At 35.2% G+C, this 24,172-nt stretch overlaps 1 protein-coding gene across 45 annotated transcripts in view; it reads left to right on the top strand.

The window, feature by feature from the left end:
• The window catches only part of AHI1 (Abelson helper integration site 1), a 239,998-nt gene that overhangs the window by 74,539 nt on the left and 141,287 nt on the right, over positions 1 to 24,172 (top strand). For 33 of the 45 annotated variants that reach the window (XR_013534548.1, XR_004742097.3, XM_035296764.3 and 30 more), the window contains 2 exons: positions 16,695 to 16,891; positions 22,600 to 22,626. Coding sequence is in view for 42 of the 45 variants with exons in the window: in XM_035296764.3 (XP_035152655.3) it covers positions 16,695 to 16,891; positions 22,600 to 22,626 (224 nt within the window). In the remaining 3 variants the exon portion in view is untranslated. Of the gene's footprint in view, positions 1 to 13,110; positions 13,417 to 16,694; positions 16,892 to 22,599; positions 22,627 to 24,172 lie in introns of those variants that run through there. The other 12 variants (XR_013534547.1, XM_078370106.1, XM_078370105.1 and 9 more) reach the window with 2 other exon arrangements.

The raw sequence follows: 24,172 nt of genomic DNA, 5'->3' as shown, positions 1-24,172 counted from the left end.
TTCAACACATTTTTTCCCAACTCATTGCTATTTTTAAAAAGAGGAAGCTTAGGAAGAAGTTAAGTAATCTTAACCATCCAAGATTTAGCAGAGTTCTTGTGATGGTATAGTTCCATAAGAAAAGTGTAATATTTATTACTAACCTATTAGAGTTTGTCTTGTATTTTATTTTTTAATACAGAAATATTTTGCTCATAATTTTTTGTTTGAAAATAAAGATTATATATGGCTTTACATAAATACTTTAATAGTATAAAATTCAAAAACACAAAAGAGTTAAGAGATGTTAAAGAGATGTTTATCAGAGCTTCTGATGATTTTCAAGGAAAATGGAGCAAGCTTTTTTTTTAATAAGCGAAATAAGTTGTGAATGAGACCACAGTGGTAGCTAAATGTATCATCCATCTTTCAGTTCTAGCAAAATCTGTGAAGAGTTAGCAAGCATCTTTCCCTGTTAAGCATATGTTCAGGCTGTGGTCTTTTGGGTCTTTCATTCTGCTGACTTTTTGCTTTTTTTGGTAAGAAATATGATTTTTACTTTCAGAAGACAGTTCTGTTTGCCTGATGTTGAAAGGGTTAATCATCCAGTAATACAAAATTTAGTCACAGAGTACCACAAATAATGTACTTTTAGGATTCCCATAATAACAGAGTACTACTCAGAGAAACGGCTTCTACTGAATTAAATTTATGAAGCTGGACTTCAGCAGTTAATGTTTTGTTATTAATATTTATTCACCCCAGTCTCTAGGATATTGTTTTAAATTTAATCATAATTATAGTTAATACTTATATAGCACTTTCTGTGTTCCTAGAACTGTTTTAAGCATTTTACATAGATTTAATTCTGCAATAGTCTTATGACATAGGGGCTATTATCCTGTCTTTATTGGAGCCACAGCTTTAAATCACTGCAGTTTGGTCCTGGAGTCCATGCACTTATTTGCTACACTAAATTTCCTTTTCAGCAAATTTCTTGTAAGACTAGTTTCTAAACGTGTGATAATCAAATCTTGTTTTTTCTATAGTACAGTTTTTTCTGTTTCTCTCTGGAGTATGAAGTTTCTTTGTATTTTCTGTACTTTGTACGAAGCAAAGATGGAAGCTTGTTCATCTTTTTTCTGCTAGTACCTACTCTGAATACTGACGCATAATAAATATGCATGTAGTGTTTTAAGTGGAGTCAAGTCTAATTTGGGAACTTATCAGCATGATTTGATAATTCTACGTAATGAGGCTGATTTTTCACTAGGTGGCAATGTCTCCCCTGAGCCAATATTAACTCTGGAGTGCTTTGTAGTCATAATATCTTAGACAAATTTTTGTTAAGCACCTGTTGTGTGTCAAGTTGAGCTGGGCTATGAAACCCAGGAATGAGACTCAGGTTACTGTGCTGTTTTCTAGTCCTTTGTGCTTCCTATGTAGTTTTTAAACTAAAAAGAAATTTAAACTAAAAAGCAGTTTCCACAACTGACATGATTTTATTAATACATTTCATATTAATGATAACCTGCATTATCATTGTTGACAAACTTTTTTCTTTTTGAGACAGAGTCTCACTCCGTCAACAGGCGGCAGGCTGGAGTGCAGTGGCGCGACCTCAGGTCACTGCAACCTCCGCCTCCCAGGTTCAAGCAGTTCTCTTGCCTCAGCCTCCCTAGTAGCTGGGACTATAGGCACGTGCCACCACGCCCAGCCAATTTGTTTGTATTTTTAGTAGAGATGGGGTTTCACCATGTTGGCCAGGATGGTCTCAATCTCTTAACCTCATGAGCCACCCACCTCAGCCTCCCAAAGTGCTGGGATTACAGGCGTGAGCCACCGCGCCTGGCCAACAAACTTTTTTTTTTTTGAGATGGAGTTTTGCTCTTGTTACCCAGGCTGGAGTGCAATGGCGCGATCGTGGCTCATCGCTACCTCCGCCTCCTGGATTCAGGTAATTCTCCTGCCTCAGTCTCCCACGTAGCTGGGATTACAGGCACGCGCCACTATGCCCAGCTAATTTTTTTGTATTTTTAGTAGAGACGGGGTTTCACCATGTTGACCAGGATGGTCTCGATCTCTTGACCTCGTGATTCACCCGCCTCGGCCTCCCAAAGTGCTGGGATTACAGGCGTGAGCCACCGCGCCCGGCCCAAACTTACTTTTTATATTGTGGCACACTTACCAGAGTTCGGGGCAACATGTACTTTTAGCTTCCTGTGAAATTTGTCATTTAACTTGCTCATTACCTAGAAGCGTGTGGTATTTATAATGCCATGCGTTTAACATAGTACCTGGCATATTACTAATGTGCAATAAAAGAATAAATGTTGGCATTAACAACTACAAATCCTGTAGAACAGCATTTTTTTATAAATTTTATATAAATTTTATAAAAATATATACTGAGCGGCATCATCAGTTAGTAAATTTGGGCTAATAACAGTGATAGTAATAGCCAACATTTATCAAGCATTTAATGTGTCCACCACTCTTACGAGTATTTTACATATATTATCTTATACAATCCTTCTGAAACTCTTCAGTGTAGGTCCCATTATTATTCTCATTTTGCAGATAATGAAACAGAGGCACAGAGAAAACAGCACTTTTCCGAAAGTAACACAGTTGGTAGTAAAGCCACCATTTGGTTCCAGGCTGTCTGACTCCAGAGTCCATCTTCTTAATGCATTAAGCTCTTTCTCCTAGGCACTTATTTAGTCTTTGCACTTCATGATCATAAAATAAATTAAAAAGGTAGCTAAATATTCATATGGCAAAATGTGTTGTTGGTTTTCAATTTCAATATCTAGGAGAACCCCTTCAGAAAGGAAGTTTGCTTATCTAGATTAATAGTTCACTCCCTTAAAAATTTTGGGGGGTGGGGCCGGGTGCAGTGGCTCATGCCTGTAATCCCAGCACTTTGGGAGGCCGAGGTGGGTGGATCACGAGGTCAAGAGATTGAGACCATCCTTGTCAACATCGTGAAACCCCGTCTCTACTAAAAATACAAAAATTAGCTGGGAATGGTGGCCCATGCCTGTAGTCCCGGCTACTTGGGAGGCTGAGGCAGGAGAATTGCTTGAATCCGGGAGATGGAGGTTGCAGTGAGCCGAGATCACGCCATTGCACTCCAGCCTGGGTAACAAGAGTGAAACTCCGTCTCAAAAAAAAAAAAAAAATTGGGGGGGGCTGGCCAGGTGTGGTGGCTCACACCTATGATCCAGCACTTTGGGAGGCTGAGGTGGGAGGATTGCTTGAGGCCAGGAGTTTAAGATCAGCCTGAGCAGCATAGTGAGACCCCGTCTCTACATATGTGAGACTCCATCTATACACACACACACACACACACACACACACACACACATTGTGAGACCCCCTCTACACATACATATATATACACATACATACATACATGAAAATTAAAATTTTAGGAGTAACATTATGATGTACTAAGCCATTATGTTCTCAATATAGTGTAAAATATAACTTTTCTTTAGTATATAGCATTAGTTTTTTTTTTTTTCTTGAGACAAGGCCTCTTCTGTCTTCTGTCACCCAAGCTAGAGTGTACTAGCACAATCACGGCTCACTGCAGCCTCAACCACCTGGTCTCAAGTAGTCCTCCCACCACCTCAGCCTCCCAAGTAGCTTGTGTGTATTTTTTGTAGAGACAGGGTTTTGCTATGTTTGAGACCAGTCTAGGCCTGGTCTCAAGTGATCTGCACACCTCAGTCTCCCAAAGTTCTGGGATTATAGGTGTGAGCCACCATGCCTGGCCATATTAAATTTTAATATAACTACTTTTACAATATTTTTGGAATAAGATAATGTCTAATGGAAATAAATTTAATATCCATGGTTTTATGTACAATAAATATATTTATATAATTTTTATTAATATTTATATAATTTATAAATAAATTATATAAATAATGTGTATATGTTCATTTGTAATACCATATACAATACATAATGGAAATTCATTTGGTTTCTATATTGTATATGGCATTCATTTGTAATATTCATGATGAATAATTCAAAAGCAAATTCAGTTATAATTCTCATAGTTATATGAGATTGTATCATTAAAATGTAACTAATAGTAGAACAGAATTTTAAATACTTATTTTTAGCCAGGTAGGTGAAATTAAAAGATAGAAATGCCACATTTTAATTCATGCCGAAACTACCTATTTCTTGGTTATATGCTGAAGTACCTATTTTAATATTCACATATTGTATTTGCAAGTTTATGTCATTCAAGAACTCAAGACATATGGAAAACTTAGTCAACTTGATAGTTTTGAGCATAACCCAGAGCCCTGAATTCCTCTTTAAGGCATTTTTCTAATGTTTACAGTAGTATTTTTAAATGCATTGTGCATGAATGATTTGATTGATAGGATATGAAATAGACAACAACGAAGACTGGAGTAAAAGAGCGCTGGCATTCTAGACAAAATACTGCCACTCTCTGTTTGACCCTGGTCAAATACTTTACCTTTCTGCATCTGTTTTTTCTGCTTGTAAAATTAGAATAGCACCTATTCTATTTTATATCAATATCTTTATCAAAGGATAAAATGAAACTACAAAATAAGGCATGAAGCATAAATACAGGCATACCTCGTTTTATTGGTCTTTGCTTTATTATGCTTCATAGATACTGTGTTTTCTACAAATTGAAGGTTTGTGGCAATTCTATCTTAAACCAGTCTTTTGGCACCATTTTTCTAACATTTGTGTCTCTCCGTCACATTTTGGTAACTCACAATATTTCCAACTTTTTCATTATTATATCTGTTATGGTGATCTTGGATGAGTGCTCTTTGATGTTACAATTGTAATTGCTTTGGGGCACCATAAACTGTACCCATATAAGATGGAGAACTTAATCAATATATGTTGTAAGTATTCTGACTGCCCCACCCACCAGTCATTCTCCCATTCCTCTCTTCAGGCCTCCCTACTCTGAGACACAAATGTTGAAATTAGACCAGTTAATAATCCTGCAGTGGCCTCTAAGTATTCAAGTGAAGGGAAGAATTGTACATCTCTCATTTTAAATCAAAAGCTAGAAATGATTAAGCTCAGTGAGGAAGGCATGTGGAAAGCTGAGATAGAGGAAAAGCTAAGACTTTTTTGTGCCATATAGTTAGCCAAGTTGTGAATGCAAAAGACAAGTTCTTCAGTGAAAACAAATGATAGGAAAGTAAAACAGCCTTATTGCTGATATGGACAAAGAAATAGTGATCTGGATAGAGGGATCAAACCAGCCACAGTACCCTCTTATCCCAGAGCCTAATCTAGAGCAAGGTGTCTAACTCTCCTAAGTCTATGAAGGCTGGGAAGGGTAAGGAAGCTACCCAGAAGAAAAGTTTGAAACTAGCAGGAGCTGATTCATGAGATTTAAGGAAGGTAGCCATCTACATAACATTAAAGTGTAAGGTGTAGCACTAAGTGATGTGTAAAAGCTGTAGCAAGTTATCCAGAAGATCTAGCTGAGATCATTGAGAAAGGTGGCCACACAAAACCACAGATTTTCAGTGGAGATGAAGCAGCTGTGTATTGGAAGAAGATGCTCTCCGGTACTTTCATCACTAGAAAGAAGTCAAACCTGGCTTCAGAGCTTTAAAGGACAGACTGCTAGGTGTGGTGGCTCATGCCTGTAATCCCACCACTTTGAGAGGCTGAGGTGGGCGGATCACTTGAGGTCAGGAGTTCAAGACCACCCTGGCCAACATGGTGAAACCCCGTCTATATTAGAAATACAAAAACTAGCCAGGTATGTTGGCATGCACCCTGTAATCCCAGCTACTCGAGAGACTGAGGCAGGAGAATTGCTTGAACCCAGGAGGCTGAGGCTGCAGTGAGCCAAGATCATGCCATTGCATTCCAGGCTGGGTGACAGAGCAAGACTTCGTCTAAAAAGAAAAAGAAGGACAGATTGACTCTTATTAGGGCTAAGGCAGCTGATGACTTTAAGTCAATGCTCATTGCTCATTGACCATTCCAAAAATCCTAGAGCTCTTAAGAATTACACTGGACCTCTTCAAGGAGAACTACAAACCACTGCTCAAGGAACTAAGAGAGGACAGAAACAAATGGAAAACTATTACATGCTTATAGATAGGAAGAATCAATAGAGTGAAAATATCCATACTGCCCAAAGTAATTTATAGATTCAGTGCTATCCCCAGCAAGCTACCACTGACTTTCTTCACTGAATTAGAAAAAACTACTTTAAATTTCATATGGAACCAAAAAAAGATCCTGTATAGCCAAGACAATCCTAAGCAAAAAGAACAAAGCTAGAGGCATCATGCTACCTAACTTCAAACTATACTACAAGGCTACAGTAACCAAAACAGCATGATATTGCTACCAAAACAGATATATAGACCAATGGAACAGAACAGAGGCCTCAGAAATAATGCCACACATCTACAACCATCTGATCTTTGACAAACCTGACAAAAACAAGCAATGGGGAAATGATTCCCTATTTAATAAACGGTGTTGGGAAAACTGGCTAGCCATATACAGAAAACTGAAACTAACACCTTACACAAAAATTAACTCAAGATGGATTAAAAACTTAAACTCAAGACCTAAAACCATAAAAACCCTAGAAGGAAACCTAGACAGTACCATTCAGGTCATAGGCATGAGCAAAGACTTCATGACTAAAACACCAAAAGCAATGCCAACAAAAGCTAAAATTGACTAATGGGATCTAAGTAACCTAAGAGCTTCTGCACAGAAAAAGAACCATCTGTCAGAGTGAACAGGCAACCTACAGAATGGGAGAAGATTTTTACAATCTATCCATCTGACAAAGTCTAGTATCTAGAATCTACAAAGAAATTAAATTTACAAGAAAACAAATGGAGTGTTTTCAACAAGTGGGCAAAAGATATGAACAGACACTTCTTAAAAGAAGATGTTTATGCAGCCAACAAACATATAAAACAAGTTCATCATCACTAGTAATTAGAGAAATGCAAATCAAAACCACAATGAGATACTATCTCACACCAGTTAGAATAGTGATCATCAAAAAGACAGGAAACAGCAGATGCTGGAGAGGATGTGGAGAAATAGGAATACTTTTACACTGCTGGTCAGAGTGTAAATTAGTATAACCATTGTGGAAGACAGTGTGGCAATTCCACAAGGATCTAGAACCAGAAATACCATTTGACCCAGCAATCCCATTACTGGATATATACCTAAATGATTATATCATTTTACTATAAAGACACATGCACATGTATGTTTATTGCAGCACTATTCACAATAGCAAAAACTTGGAACCAACGCAAATTCCCATCAGTGGTAGACTGGATAAAGAAAATGTGGCATATATACACCATAGAATACTATGCAGCCATGAAAAAGGATGAGTTCATGTTCTTTGCAGGGACATGGTTGGAGATTGAAACCATCATTCTCAGCAAACTAACACAGTAACAGAAAGCCAAACACCACATGTTCTTACTCATAAGTAGGAATTGAACAGTTAGAACACATGGACACAAGGAGATGAACATCACACACTGGGGCCTGTTGTGGGGTGAGGGACAGGGGAGTAATAGCATTAAGAGAAATACCTAATATAGATAGTTTGATGGGTGCAGTGTATACCTATGTAACCTGCACATTTTGCACATGTATTCCAAAACTTAAAGTATAATAAAAAAAAAGAAGAAGAAGAATTATACTACATCCGCCCTGCTCTATAAATGGAGCAACAAAGCCTGGATGACAGCACATTCCTTTACCACACAGTTTACTATATATTTTAGGCCCACTATATGACTTACCACTCAGAAAAAAAGATGTCTTTCAAAATATCGCTTCTCATTCACAATGCACCTGGTCATGCAAGAGCTCTGATGGAAATGTTCAAGGAGATGAATGTTGTTTTCATACGTGCTAACACATCATTCTGAAGCCCACAAATCAAGGAGTAATTTTGACTTTCATGTCTGATTATTTATGAAATACATTTCATAATTCTATAGCTGACATAGATAGTGATTCCTCTGATGGATTTGGGCAAAGGACATTGAAAACCTGGAAAGGATTCACCTTTTTAAATGTCAGTAAGAACATTGATGATTTATAAAAGGAGGTCAAAATATGGACACTAACAAGTTTGGAAGAAGCGTAATCTAACCCTCATGGATGACTTTGAGGGCTTAAAGACTTCAGTGAAGGAAGTGAGGGCAGATTTGGTGGAAATAGCAAGAGAACTGGAATTAGAAGTGGAGCCTAAATATGTGAATTAATTACTCCAGTCTAATGATCAAACTAGAATGGATGAGTTGTTTCTTATGGATGAGCAAAGGAGGTAGTTTCTTGAGACAGAATCTGCTCCTGGTGAAGATGCTGTGAACATTGTTGGGATGACAACAAAAGATTTAGAAAATTCCATAAATTTAACATTGGCAAAGTTTGAGAAGATTGACTAATTTTGAAAAAATTTCTGTGGGTAAAATGCTATCAAATAGCATCACATGCTATAGAGAAATCTTTTGTGAAACAGAGTCATCAGTGCAGCAAACTTCATTGTTGTGTAAATTGCCAGAGCCACCCTAACCTTCAGCAACCACCGTGTTTATCAGTCAGCAGACCCTCCATTAACATCAAAGCAAGACTCTCCACCAGCAAAAAAAATTGATCAACTGAAGACATAGGTTATTGTTAGCATTTTTAGCAATAAAGTAGTTTTTAATTAAGGTGAGTACACTGGTTTTTTAGATGTAATGCTATTGCATAATTAATAGCCTACAGTATAGTGTAAACATAACTTTTATATGCACTAGAAAATTAAAAGCATATGATTTGCTTTATTGAGATATATGCTTTATTGCGGTAGTCTGAAACCAAACCCGCTATATCTCTGAGTAATGCCTGTGTTATTAGAGTTCATGAACTAGGCTGCAGTTGGGAAATTGTAGCAATTCTCTGTAGCAGTATGTGTATGACACATTTTCAGTTGGATAACATTCTGTGTGATGATTGATAATAGAATAGGAACCAACAAGAGCAGAATAGCATGTACTGTAGGGGATTTGCAGATAGTTTATTCAGTTTCGATATCCAGCTTATCAATTTGCCATATGCTGGTGGATGCTGTCTCAATTTGGTTGGCTGTGAGACTTGAGTCTAGTACACATTACTGTATAGATTTTGAGCAGTTTTATTAGTAATACTTCACAGTTAGAATTGACTTACAAGGTATGTCAAGGAAATATAAAATTACTATCAGGACCTCAAACACAGCCAGGCTACCAGAATTGTAGTGTCAGTCTATAGAACTTCTTGGATCCATCCACTCAGAATCTCAAGATTAGCCGAAGGAGAAACAAGTAACACCAGATAAAATACAAGAAAAAACATTGTAAGTCCTTGAACATTCACTACAGATGTTGGCGAAAGAGAAGGAGAATGCCATGTAACTGCTAAATGCTGGGAAACTGGATAAGCAGAACTACCAGCTTGCAGGAATGATAGTGTAACTGGAAATATAATAGTTTATAGCTAAAGAAATTAGGTATCCAGTAAGATGACCATATATAGTAACAGGGCTATATATAATAAATGTCTTGAACAAAGGAATTAAATGGTGAATCTTGTTATTAATATAATGTAAGAGAAAGAATATGTTGTGATTCCAGGTTCATTTTATTATAAAGTCAGTAATGTAAGTACATAGATTGTAATAATAGCAAACCTTGCATTTGCTTCAAATGCAAAGGGCAGTGGATTAAAATATCTTATTTCCTCCATTCTTCCTCCTATAAAGATAAAAATCTCTTAAGAAAACCACATTATTTTTTTATAATTGTTTAACTCAAGAACATACACAAAGCACCAAGCTTATTCTATAAATCAAAGGACTGTCCATCATAAAAACATTTTAAGAATGTTTTAATTTTATAAAATTTGGAATCCCAAATGATAGCCAAAAGTTTTGATGAATATAACATTTCTTTAAGCAAATGCTGTTGCCATCTCTGTGCTCTCATCGTCTGTCCATTCCTCTGCTATACCATTTAGCACCTTGCAGTAATTTATTCTCCTTTGGAAGGCTGAAACCTCAAGTGGGTCCAGTGTCTGTATACCCAGAACCTGCTTAGTGCATGGTCCATGACAGCTCTTCAGAAACTGAGGAAAAGATGGGAATGATACTGTTAAAATTACAAGTGTTAAACATATCAGGTTAGGTCAGAGCTAAATTTTAAAGATGCAAAAATTAACACAAAAAGTAATGATAAAGTGAAGAAATATGGTTACTTAATTGCAAAATTATACTCCAACCATGGCTTATGTCAAGGTGTTTTAAAACTCCTGAAATGTTAAAAGCATAGAGCTTGAAGGAATATCAGAAGTCGTCTAGTATAACCTATTAGTATTTTACAGTGGAATCTGTCTAGTCTGACACAAATTGATGTATATATTTGTGGAGGGTGGAGGAGGGAGAAGAGCACAAGAACTTGTGAACAGCTTCTGTTTCTAGTACCTGAGAAACTAAGTCTTTGTGACTATTTCTGCATATTTTGTTTTATGGCTGCCTTCACAGAACTAGAGATGCTGAAGATAAAATAGGGTGTTTAATTTGACTCTTTGAATACCAGTCAGATGGCTTTTGTGTAGAAAATTTCCTTTAGATGACAAAAACAAGTATTCATAATTGTATTTATTTTTGTTATCAGCTTCCATTTGGACCATTTAAATCCTTCTGAAAGGCATCTTAATACCTGGAAAAATAAGGAAAGAGATAATTAGGCCATGCTTTTTGTTACTTTTTTCCCAGTTTAAAATATCATTTTTAAGAAAGAATAATAATATGTGTTTAGCATATCATAATACTGAGAAAATTGTTTGACAAAAAGAGTAAGATGAAAAATACTGAAATCTTACTAACCTGTGTAACTATTGCTTATATAGGTGTATGTGCCTCTGGGCCATTTTTATGCATGTTCAGTCACTCAGATTAAAGTGAAATCATGGTTGGCAAGTACAGGATCTCAGAGAAAATATAGGGAGTTAGAAAGTATCATAAATAGTTAAATCCAGTTTTATTTTCCATTCATAGCATCAAACCACAACTAAATGTTGAAAGGACAATTTTAAAAAGCAAATAAGACAAAGATCATGAAATATGATATGCATTTGTTGATTTATTTATTCCTGAAACCCACCTGCTAATGTTAAACCTTCCAAATCCCAGTTCATAGAGCACTTTTATTTTCTTTCATAGCCTTAAAATTTCCCTTGTTCTGTAAGCAGTCTTTGAAGAGTTGAGGTTAAATAAGTGTTCTGATTATTTGGGGGAAATGTTCAAAATATTTAATGAAAAATAATAGTGAAACCCACAACAATCTACAGAGAAAAAAAGGCTACACTTCTGTTTAAAAGTAGTAATTAGTATTGAGGAATGTACATCACTGAAAGGGTGGAGTGTAAACAGGTCCGCTCCCTTTATAATATCCTTTGGTACTCATTATTTTCAAGGTCTGCAGGGAGAGGACACCAATTATTATTGAGCTGTTCTTCATTTAGAGTGCCTAAATGAAATAGTAGATGAATATAAAGACCAAAGACCTAGCATTGTTTATATGCATTATCTCAGACTCATAGTTGGTGAAAAAACCAAGACTGATAATTTGAAAAAGTGGTCGTCCTTTTGTATACTGACTATATTGTTTTATTAATTATTTTTTCCAATTGATAATATATTAGCAGTTTTCCATTGTGTTAATTACATTTCTGTACATAATTTTAGTGGCTAAATTCCTTTTCATTAAATGAACACAGTGTAGTAAATAACTGTTGTTGCACAATTACACTGTTATATCTTTTTCAACATTTAAGTAGTGCTTCAGTATATACCTAGCTACCCTTATTTAATTTGTTCCTCAGGGAATATCTTGAGTTACAAGGGGTCAGTTAAACAGATTAAAAAAAAAAAGCATAACTTTCTAATTTACATTTTTATTACTAATTCCTTTAATTTATAGTGAAGTTAAGTATCTTTTATTGGACACATAGTTCTTTTGTGAATTTTCTTTAATGGTTCTTTGCCCATTTTTCTGTTTATTAATTTTTAATGGATTTTATGGGAACTCTTTGCATAGTAAGAATAATTACCTCTTTCATCACAATTTTTTCATTTGCTTTTTTTTGGTGAATGGCTTTATTGAGATACAATTGACATATTATAAACTGAGCATATCTAAATGTCCCATCTGATAAGTGTAGACATTTTTACACCTGTAAGGCCGTTGCCTCAATCAAGATAATGAACTTACTCATCATCCCCAAAAGTTACTTTGTGCCCTTTGTGTTCTGTTCTTTCCTCACCCTTACCCCAGGCAACCACTGTAAATTAGTTTGCATTTTTCAGAATTGTATACAAGTGAAACTGTACAGACCATGTACTCTTTTCTGTCTGGCTTCTTTCACTTATAACTACTTTGAGATCAATCTGTGTTTTAGCATTTTTCATCAGTTTATTCTTTATATTGTTGGGTGTTAATTGTATGACTATGCCACAGTTTGTTTATCCATTCACCTGTTGATGAACATTGGGGTTGTATCCACGTTTTAGCTATTACAAGTAGAGTTGCTCCAAATATTCACATACAAGTCTTTGTATGAACATATGCTTTCATTTCCTTGGATGAATTTCTAGGAGTAGAAGGGCTAGATCATATTGCAGATTATGTTTGACTTCTTAAGAAGGTGCCAGACTGTTTTCTAACGTGGTCGTGCCATTTAATTACATTTAAGTACATTCACTAATGTTGTGAATGTACTTGCCAACTTTGAAATAGCCAATCTTTTGAATTTTAGCCATTCTAATATACATGCAGTGCTATTTTATTGTGGTTTTAATTTGCTTATCCCTAATGACTAATGATACTTAGCACCCTTTTTGCATGCTTATTTGTCATCCATATAACTTCTTCAGTAAAGTGTCCTTTCAAATGTTCTGTCCATTTTTTAAGTTGGCTTGTTTTCTGACTATTGAGTTTTGAGAGTTCTTTGTGTTTTCTGGATACAGATATTTTTTCTTTTTTTTTGAGACGGAGTTTCGCTCTTGTTACCCAGGCTGGAGTTCAATGGCGCGATCTCGGCTCACTGCAACCTTCACCTCCTGGGTTCAGGCAATTCTCCTGCCTCAGCTGCAACCTCCGCCTCCTGGGTTCAGGCAATTCTCCCGCCTCAGCCTCCCGAGTAGCTGAGATTACAGGCACGCGCCACCATGCCCAGCTAATTTTTTGTATTTTAGTAGAGACATGGTTTCACCATGTTGACCAGGATGGTCTCAATCTCTGGACCACGTGATCTACCCGCCTCGGCCTCCCAAAGTGCTGGGATTACAGGCTTGAGCCACCGCGCCCGGCTATGGATACAGGTATTTTATCAGGCATACAATTTGCAGGTATTTCCACCCACTCTGGTTTGTCTTCTAATTGTCTTAACAGATTAAAGAACATAAGTTTGAAATTTGGATGAAGTGCAAATTACCAGTTTGTTCTCTTATGCATTTTAGTGTTGTATCTAAGAAATGTTTGCCTAACCCAAGCTCACAAAAGTGTTCTCTGTTTTCTTCTAGAAGTCTTATAGCTTTAGGTTTTACATTTAGATCTGTGGTTCATTTTGAGTTACTTTTGTACATGTTGTGAAGTGTAGATCAAAGTTGGTTTTTTTTTCACATATGAATATCTCTAATACCATTTGTTGGAAAAACTGTCCTTCTCCACTGAATGGCCTTTATACTTTGTCTGTATACCCTGGGCTCTCTATGCTGTTCTTTCGATCTATTTATTTATCTTTATGCCAGTGGCAAACTGTGTGGATTACTGTAGCTTTATAAGACTTGAAGTTAGGTTGTATTAATTCTCTGTTTTTTTTCAAAGTTGTTTTGGCTGTTCTAGGTAATATTCATTTGCATGTCGATTTTAGAATTTATTTTACAATTTCTCCAAAAATAACCTGCTGAAATTTTGAGTGGGACTGCATTGAAGCTACAGATCATTTGGGGAGAATTTACATCTTACCAATACTGGGTGTGCCACTCCGTGAACACAGTGACAAATTGTTTTGTCACTTTCTCTCAGCAGTATTTTTAGTTTTCAGTGTACAGGTCTTTCACATCTTTCATAACACTTATTCTGAAGTATGTCATATTTTTTATTCCATAGTAAATGGAATATATTTTTGTTTTAATTTCAGTTTTTCGTTCTTCATTACTTGTATATAGATATAGAGATAATTTTTGTATTTTGATCTCATCTCCTTAAACCTTGCTAAAGTCAATTCTAGTGCTTTGGTTTTTTAGATTCCATTTAGAGTTTTTACACAGCAGTGGAGCCAGGACCTCAGAGTGAGAACTTCCTTAAATTTTGCGTCCAGTGTGCTTCTCTTGCCTCATTCCACTTTCTACCTAGGCAATAATGTCTGCAAAGAAAGAGTTATTATTTCTTTTATACAATTTGTCCATTTTTTGGTAGTTTTGAGCAGCAGAGTAAATCTAGTCCCTACTCCATTTTGGTCAGAAATGGAAGAAACCTATTATGTCATTTCCTTTTTAATTTTTATTGTGGTCATTTATTTATATATTTTGTTCTTAAATATTATTATTTAAAAATCATATTAGCTCTGTCATCCAGTCTGCACTGGAATGCAGTAACAGCCTTCACCTCCAGTCTCAAGTGATCCTCCCACCTCAGCCTCCTAAGCAGCTGGAAACTACAGGCACATGGCACCCTGCCTGGTTAATTTTTAAATTTTTTGTAGAGACAGGGTCTCACTGTCTTGCCAGGGCTGGTCTCAAACTCCTAGGCTCAAGCGATCCGCCTACCTCAGCCTCCCAAAGTGTTGGGATTATAGGCATGAGGCACTGTGCCTAGCCAGTTTTTTTATTTTAATGACGACTCTTTAAATGTTCATGTTACAAAATCTGTTCATTGGTCCAGGTCCGTAGGAATGTTGATAATTATTAACCTTTTCTGACTCATATAATCCATCGATGGATAACCTGATAAAAATTACGAATCTTCTTTCCAGAAACATTTATATATACACATTCACATTTCCATGATAATTTCAGTGGTCCATAGACTTCCTGAAGGCTCATCATTGATTCCACATTATGAATCCCTGTTTAGAGATTTCTTTCTTTCATGTCATGTTTAGGAAGGATTTCAATTTCAAGATTATATAACTAAGGAAATACGTTTTTAAATGATGAATTTATGTATTTTTTTCTCCTTTGTACATATAGGCAGATATTTAAAAATGTTTCAAATTCATGTGTTTTAAATGATCAAATAAAGTAATGTGTATGTGATAGCACCCCAAAAAATGTAAAGTGCCGCACACGTGCTACTATGCTCATTGCCATCATCATCATCATTAAAACAGTCACCCTTTGAGCCATCTTCCTCACTCTAGAGAATTAAATCCAAAATAGGAATTATGTTAAGAAACAAAGTCACAGTGGCTCACACCTGTAATCCCAGCGCTTTGGGAGGCTGAGGCAGGCAGATCATGAAGTCAGGAGATCAAGACCATCCTGGCCAACATGGTGAAACCCCATCTCTACTAAAAATAGAAAAAATTAGCTGGGCATGGTGGCACACGTCTATAGTCCCAGCTACTTGGGAGGCTGAGGCAGGAGAATTGCTTGAATCCAGGAGGTGGAGGTTGCAGTCAGCCAAGATCACACCACTGCATTACAGCCTGGCGACAGAGCCAGACTCTGTCTCAAAAAAAAAAGAAAGGAACAAACAAACAAACAAACAAAGTCAGCTATCAAGTACTTATTCTTGCATGATCTATAAGGGAAAACAGAGAACACTATAGAGTTATCTCTTGTTATCCATAGAGGACTGGATCCAGAACCCCTGGAGATACCAAATATATGGAAGCTAAAATTAGTACTTACATAAAATGACATAGTTTTGCATATAACCTGTGGACATGTAAATAATCTATAGATTATTTTTAATGCCTAATACAATACAAATGCTATATAAATCATTATACTATGTTTTTTATTGTTACTTTTTTAAAAAAATATTTTTGAGCCATGGTTGAATTCATGAATGGAGAACAGATATAGAGAGCCAACTGTAGTCAGTATAAGAGAATGTAAAAAAAAAATTATGATGCTTCATTAAATGAGATACTGTAAAACATTAATAATGGTAATGATGTCATTGTAGAAATAGAAATATTTCCATTTAAGTTGAAAAATGTTAAATTGTATTTACATTATGATATCTTACATAGAATGTATGTATAAAAAATATACAGAAATATAAAAACAGTTGTTTTAAAGATGCTTGTGAATAATTATCACTTTAGCATTTCTCCCTTAATTGTTACGCTTTTGATTTTTTAATATTTTTCTACATACATATATTTAAAGTTATTCTCCCATCCCAATTTACATCACCTTCATAGCTCAATTATAATGCTGCCTGACCTGAAATTATATTTCCTTCCTTATGATTTCAAAGCATCCAATAATTTCAAATTTTGCTAGTCGTGGTGTCTTACTGTTACCCAGTTTTTAAGATGTGTTATGCAGTTTTTGATTATTTGTTGAATGCTACTGTTTTGGGGCTTATTTGATTATGCTTTTGCTATGATGATTTAAACTAATTATGGATTTGTTTCTTCAGTTGCCCAGCAGGAGGTTGAAATGTGCAAACGCTACAACGGAATATTTCCATTACCTGGAATACACCAAAGTCAAGATGCCCTATGTACCTCTCCAAAACTATCCCATCAAGGCTCTTTTCAGATTGGTGAATATGTCCACACTGAAAATTCTTCAACAAAGATGCAGCTAGTCAAACAGAAACTTGAAACTGTCACAGTATGTTTATTTTATACTGTTGAAACTTTAAAACTATTTTTATCCTGTTTTACATTGCCATGCCAGTAAATATTCATTTAATGAAGTAAGTTAATTACTTAAAATTAGACCTTCTTATACATTTATGGTTCCTTTCAGGTGCTAATTCCTAAGTCCTTAATTGCAACAAACTGAATTTAGAGTAATTGATCATGCTGTTCTGACTTGATCTCTCTGTAAAGACTAACTAGCCCAGGACCTAGTGGTAAGGGAGGGCTCCGAACCAGATGACCACACCTAGGATTTAGCTTATGGGTATGACTCCATCTCCTAGGAAAGAAATAGAAACTGTGACATTCTCAGCCCAGCATGGTTGCACACACCTGTAATCCCAGCCACTCAGGTGGCTGAGGCACAAGAATCGCTTGAACCAGATGGCAGAGGTTGCAGTGAGGCAAGATCATGCCACTGCACTCCGGCCTGGGTGACAAAGTGAGATTCTGTCCCTCTTTTCCCAAAAAACGAAAGTAAGTAAAGGCAAAGTATATTTTAAAATGCTTTGCTGTAAGAAACGGAATTATTTTAGAGTGTGTTCTCAATAAAATAGAAGAAAACAATTTCTATTAATGAAGAGATGAAAAGAGAGTCCCACGATTTTGAGTTTAAAAAGACATCTCAGATAAAATGAATTTAAAGAAATTCAAAAGGTAAGCTTCAATTCATTCCACATTTCTGGTGGTAAAAGAGAAAGTTGACACTTTAAAATATCAGATCAATAGTGTAGAATAGAAAACTATTTTCAGAAGCACACAAGAATACAGAAAAAAAAGATAAGTGAAAACTGTAGTTAACAGTGTAGCTCTAGGATCCAGATGCTTAGGCATAGGAATAGCATAGGCTACAACCTATGCCAGCTTTGTGACTCTGGATAAGTTTAAGTAAGCCTAATTTTCCTCATCTGTAAAATGGAGGTGGTTTTTGTTTTTGTTTTTCTTGATTTAGAAACAGGGTCTCACTTTATGGCCCAGGCTGGAATGTAGTGGTACAATCATCGCTTACTGCAGTCTTGTACTCCTGAGCTCAGGCAGTCCTCTTGCCTCTGACTTTTGAGTAGCTTGGACTGTAGGCACACACCACCATGCCTGGCTAATTTTTAAATTTTTTTTTGTAGAGACAGGGTCTTGGTATGTTGTCTAGGCTGTTCTCAAACTCCTAGCCTCAAGCAGTCAGCAGTCCTCTTGCCTCAGCCTCCCGGAGTGTTGAGATTTCAGGCATGAGCCATTATGTTGAGCCATAAAATGAGGATTGTAATATTTACCTTACAGGATTTTTCACATTCAGTAAGACCCTAAAAGTAAACCTCTTAACAGGGTGTCTGATACATAGTGCCACTGATAAATGTTAGTTATTATTGTTGATAATGAGAGATGGATATGAGATAGATTGTGCACACGGTTTATCAGTGTTGTCAAAGAAGAGACCAGCATGTGTAAAAAGAGATAATAAAGACCAAATACAAAGGCCTTCCTGTGCTGAAGTCCCCAGTCTATAAAATGAAAGTATCTATTACCAGACCGATTAATGAAAAGACGCCAGTGTCTTAGAAATGTCCTAGTGAAAGTTTGATTTTTAAAGAATTTTTTAAAGAAAAATCATAGCTATGCTGGGGGGAAAAAAAACTGGTTGTTAGGAACTAAGCTATCTTTGAACTTCTTCATACGAGCCAAAGTAATAACAAAGCTGAAATAACTAGTAGTATAATACAAATTCATAAGATAAATCAGTGAGGAAAGGAAGAATTGTTCCCTTGTATGGTATTAGGAAACCCTGTTAACTATGAGTTAACTGAAAAATGCAGCCAGTTTATATGTATATGTGGCCATTTAGGTCACTTACCTAAATCAAATTCTCATTACTAAGGAGTTAAATATGAAAATCCTTTTTAAAAACTAGGGAAATATGCTGGCAAATATTTCTCAAATGGATAAAAACATACTAATTTTTAAAGCCATAGAAAATCCTCTCCCAGAATCTTGATAGATTATTGACATAGAATTTTAAATTTCTCTGTTTAAAAATATAAGGATGTGTTATGTGTGTGTGTATACATAACACATAAAAACACAGACAGATATGTGTAACAAACACCAGCCTGGGAAAATATTTACATAAAATGTCTTGAAGCAGCCCTTTTAATGTGCAAAAAACTAAACAGTAAGAAAAATAGTAGATCTTTAACCAAGAAATGAATAAAAGAAATAAACTGTTCTTCTAAAAGGAGGAGATAGAAATGTTTCATATGCATATTTTAAAAGTTCTGTCTCACTACTAGTAAGAAAAGTACCACAGAAACCAGGTAAAACTGAAAAACAGATAATGAAAATGATGAGGAGAAGGATGTTTTGCTAAAGGTAGTGTAGCATTTTGTTAGTGAAAATTCCTAGAAAATTTTTCTCAAAGATAAATGGTCAAATGTAATAAGAAGCCTAAGCATCCTGAAAGATATCTTTGACCATACTTTCAGTAGAATTAAGTAGAAGTCCTTTTATTAGAGTTACTTTGAGCTCCTTGAAGACAGGGCCTGTGCAGCCTTGTTCATTGTTTTATTCTTACCTTCTGGTACAATGTCTGTCACTTAATAAATATAATCCCTTTTCCTGCTCCCTTGATAGAGATCTCAATTAATTTTAAACTAAATATTCAAGGAATACATTGAGACAGCTTTGGTTCTGACTATGCTCTCTTCCTTTCTCCTTTTCTTTATAAAGTTAGAGACTTGAAGGTGTACCAGGATGCAGATTACACTCCATCTCTGGGCTTAGATTTACCCTAAACCCAGAATATATGTTGGAATATAAGAAAAAAATTATGTTTCTCAGTTAAATTTTAGAATATATAACTATAATAAATTTATTTCAATATTGTAGTTCTTTTTATTTCAACATGTTTAATGTAATCAAATAATGCATTGTGTTCCAAATTTTAAAAGGAAGTCTGAATAGATACACTGAGTTTTAAAAATGAAGAGAAACATTTTTTTTTAACCGGGAAAAAAAAATGCCTTCCTTCTCTAAAACCTTGCATAGCAAAGTAACTTCATCTGCAGAAGTAAAAACAACTCACCAACAGATGTAAAAAGCAATTTTTCTATAATCTGTCGGTCTTTATACTATAAAACAGTATCCTGGAATCACCTAAGTCTTATAGCTTTTCTCGAATTTAATTTTATATACTTGTCATCCTCAGATAAATAAAAAGATGTGAGAACTAAAGGAAGCAGATGTAAAGGAAGAATAAAATCAGAAAAATGTTTTTTTTAAATGAAATCAAAGGCAAGGGAGAAGTAAATGGATAATTTATCATAAAAGAAAAAACTTACTTCAAATTATTACTTTATTTACCTTTTCCATATCTTTTCTTTTTAAAATTATTTAGAGAATGTGTCTACTTTGGTATTGAGATAGATAGAAGCTGCCCTTGGAAATGAAAGCTTTTGCTTTGGTTTTTGAAAACCATTATTTTTCCTTTATTGAGAGATTTCACTGAATTTATTTTTTTGGATGCTATCTGCAATGTATTTTCTTTCAGAATATGCCTAGTATGTATGGAAATAAAAACAATGTTGTCTTTATTCCCATGGCAGCCTCATTCTATATTTTGCAAGCATTTAGGTTAACTGAAGTCCCACCTTTTGTCATTATGCCTTTTCTGTTGTTTCTTGCAATTGCATTTCAGTAGATCCCAAATTCCTTTTTTATTTCTTTGTTATTACAATAGGAATGTTTTTCTAATAAATTATGTTGTAGGTTTAGAGTATGATTATTTTTGTGTATGTCTGAGTGAGTTGCATAATAAATTTAGTTCAGTAGGTATATAATAGATGTTTAGGCATTAATGAGTAAAGGATACAAAAAATAGATAATTCTCAGTTATCGGGAACATTACCATTTAGTCATAATATAAATCACTTAATTATTTCATAATTAGCATACTTGACTGCATGTTGCTGCCACAGCAATCCCTAACAACATTCTGCAACCCAGGTAGGACCTCACGGGTAGACAGTATCCTGTACAGCATTGGTATATCTCATTCTAAGTTTTCAGATCCAGAAATTTGGCTGTAATCAGTGCATCCAGAGTTGCTCCCAATCTGTAGTATCTATTTAAGGTTACTCAATCCTACAAAAAGTTGATTAATAAATGAGAATCCATTAAAATACATCTGATAATATAATAAAAGGTAGACCATTCTGGCAGGCTGAACACTCAAGATCTCTCCCTATCTAAATTTAACCTGAAGCCCAGGCTAATGATCACGGAATTGATTGCTAAGCAGAGTCATAGGGGTATGGATTGGACAGGTTTGAAAATGTTTTATGCCAGTTTTGAAAAAATATTGATTAATTTTCTCTACCCCACAGGAGATACCACCTTATATATTAATTAATGATAACTAATGTCTGTTTAATTATTAGTAATAATGGATCTATTTCTGGCACTGTGCTAAATGCTTTACATTTTATTGTATTTAATCCTCAAACCATCTTATAGGGATGAGTTTTGTTCCCATTTTCCAGAAGAGGAATTTAAGGCTTACAGATATCAAGCCACACAACCAAGATCACACAAGTAGTAAGCACTGGAGCTGGGATTCAGCCCAGGTGGTTGGACTCCCATGTCCACAGTCAGTTTTGCTGTCTCCTTTTAGTGACTGAATTACTGATAGATATGCTTTAAACATGGTATCTGCCCCTTAGAAATTTCTAGGTAAAAAATTAATAGATACTCTAGAATTGTAACTCTGGATGCACTGATAAAATCTAATTTCTGGATCTAAAAACTTAGAATGAAATATACCAATGTTCTCAAGATAATATCCACCTGTGAGGTCTTACCTGGGTTGCAGAATGCTTGTAGGTATTACTGCAGCAGCAACATGCACTCAAGTATGCTAATTATGAAATAATTAAATGATTTATATTATGACTAAATGGTATTGCTCCAAATAACTGAATTATCTACTTTTTAGTTCTCTTTTTTTTCTGAACTCCATGTTGATTATGACCATTTTTTACTAGTTCTGTACTAGACTGGTGATACATGCTGGTTAACTCCTAATTGGACTTGAGTATTTTTAGTATCTCCTTAGCAGCAGATTTTCAAGTTCTCCATAATACATTGACTTTTACTAGTGTCTCTTTCAAAATGATCTTTTCTTGGTCTTGTAGCAAGAATTGTACATAGCTTCTTTCTGTAGCTCCTTCGATCCTAGTCATATATTTTATCACTTAGTAGTATTTACTATTTAATATTAGACTTCATTTGATACAAATAATATGGGAATTCTGTTTATGGTTATTGTTATTTATAGAGATAATTATATATTACAGTTAACTTAGCATGTGTCTTTTATACCTGTTAGGGTTCTAGTATATAGTTTTATTATTCTATTGATTGAAGAGCAAGTTTTTCTTGAGGCAGATACCTGTGAGCCCTCAAAAGTTTCTGATTGCCATTTGTTTGGGCAAGTTAGATTCACCCTGAATATGTCATTAAGTCTCTTTCATTGGAAACAATGCAGAGTGACAACTGCAGGATAATGGATAAAGAAACTTAGAAATGTTGATTTAGGTTATTAGAAGATTAACATCTGAGTGTTTTGAAAACAGTCAATACTTTATTTAATGAAATTATGAATACTTCCTTATTGTATTGTATTTCTTTTAGGAGGTGATACGATCCTGTGCTACAAAAGTAAGTTGCTTTTACCCAGAAGATAACTTTAAAGGTATAGTGGTGCACCAGAGAATTGGAATGCACCATTCATAGAGTTTGGTACCTTTATAAAAGCTAATCTGAAGTGTACTTTCATTATTGGAGCTCAGGTTTATCAAAGAATTACAATCCTGGAACCTGAGATTTCAGTAAGGATGATCAATATTTGAGAATACTAAGTGATTGATTGAGATATACTTTCAGTAAGGGATCAACAAGGTCATTTCATTCTCTGAGAAAAATTTTATATGATATTTAATTTGTAAAAGAGACCAATCAATATAGTTCCAGTGGGTAAATGCTGAGTAAACTGTATAAGCATTGAAATGCATACAGGCTGTACACAAAAGATTTATTGTACTGATAATGCTCTTCTTCATTTATAAGTCTTTCACTTTTCCCTTCTCATTTAACGATACTGTATAATACTCCTGAGAAATTGATTAGATATAATTGTTATTCCAGTTTTAGAAAGGAGGAGACTGATGTTAATTGCGGTTAAGTGATTCGCCCAAGTTCCCAAGTTAGTCTAAAAATGGTAGTGTACAAAAAGGCTCTTGATTATTAAACAATTTCAACTAAATTGTATCCTTGATGTTTTCAACATAGCGTAGCATGGCAACTTCCTTTTTCAAGGAAGCTTATTTTATGTCTAACTTTTAACTTAGGTGTTGGGAAAATAAATCAAGGAGTTGGAATGGCAACATGTGTTCATTCTTCCCTGTTCTTCTGTCCACTCCCAAAATTCAGTTAAATAATTAGACATCTGTTCATTTAACAGATATAATTATATATCACAAAGAAAAGGTAAAACATCCAGAAGGAAAGAATTAGAATGGTATTAGTATATTTAAAGACTGCTCCATATAATATCAATGTAATGAAAATTTTTTTTAATACAGCAGATACCAACATTTGGTAGGCACTTGGAATACAGTAGGATATTATCTCTTTCCTCAGGAGGCATCTTAGGGAGGGAGGAATGTGTCAGAAAATACAAGATACAAGGCTTACCCCATCACTGAGCTGTCCAGCATCAGTCAGAACCCATCACTTTTATACCTAATTATCACGAGTCAACAGGATATGGAATATAGACAAGGGGAAGGAAGATGCAGGGGGAAGAGAACAAGCTGTATTCTGACTTGGGCTGCAGATGTTCAGGAAATGTTCCTGATAGCAATGATTGGTGTAATGATTGTAGCTGCAAGATTACTAAACCTTCTTAAGCATGCATTGTATATAAAATTGGAGGCAAAAATATAATTTATTTTCTGACTAGCAATTCAAAGCTATTTCTCTTTAATGAATGTGCTGCATACTCTTCTTTTGCAATGCTGTCTGAATGTTTAAAGAGTAAAGTGTCCTGCACAAATTGAGCAAGGCTTTATGGAGAACAGCCTCTACTAATCTGGAAACTCCCCCAGGGTGAGGGACCATGCCATTCATCATCATATCCCTAGTATTTAATAAAGGTAGAATAAATACTCATTGAAAAAAATGTTAATTTGGAAATTAATCAGTG

This window comes from Callithrix jacchus, chromosome 4 (assembly GCF_049354715.1).
Source record: "Callithrix jacchus isolate 240 chromosome 4, calJac240_pri, whole genome shotgun sequence".
NCBI classification, from domain to species: Eukaryota; Metazoa; Chordata; class Mammalia; order Primates; family Cebidae; genus Callithrix; species Callithrix jacchus.
This window is presented reverse-complemented; position numbering and strand designations above follow the sequence as displayed.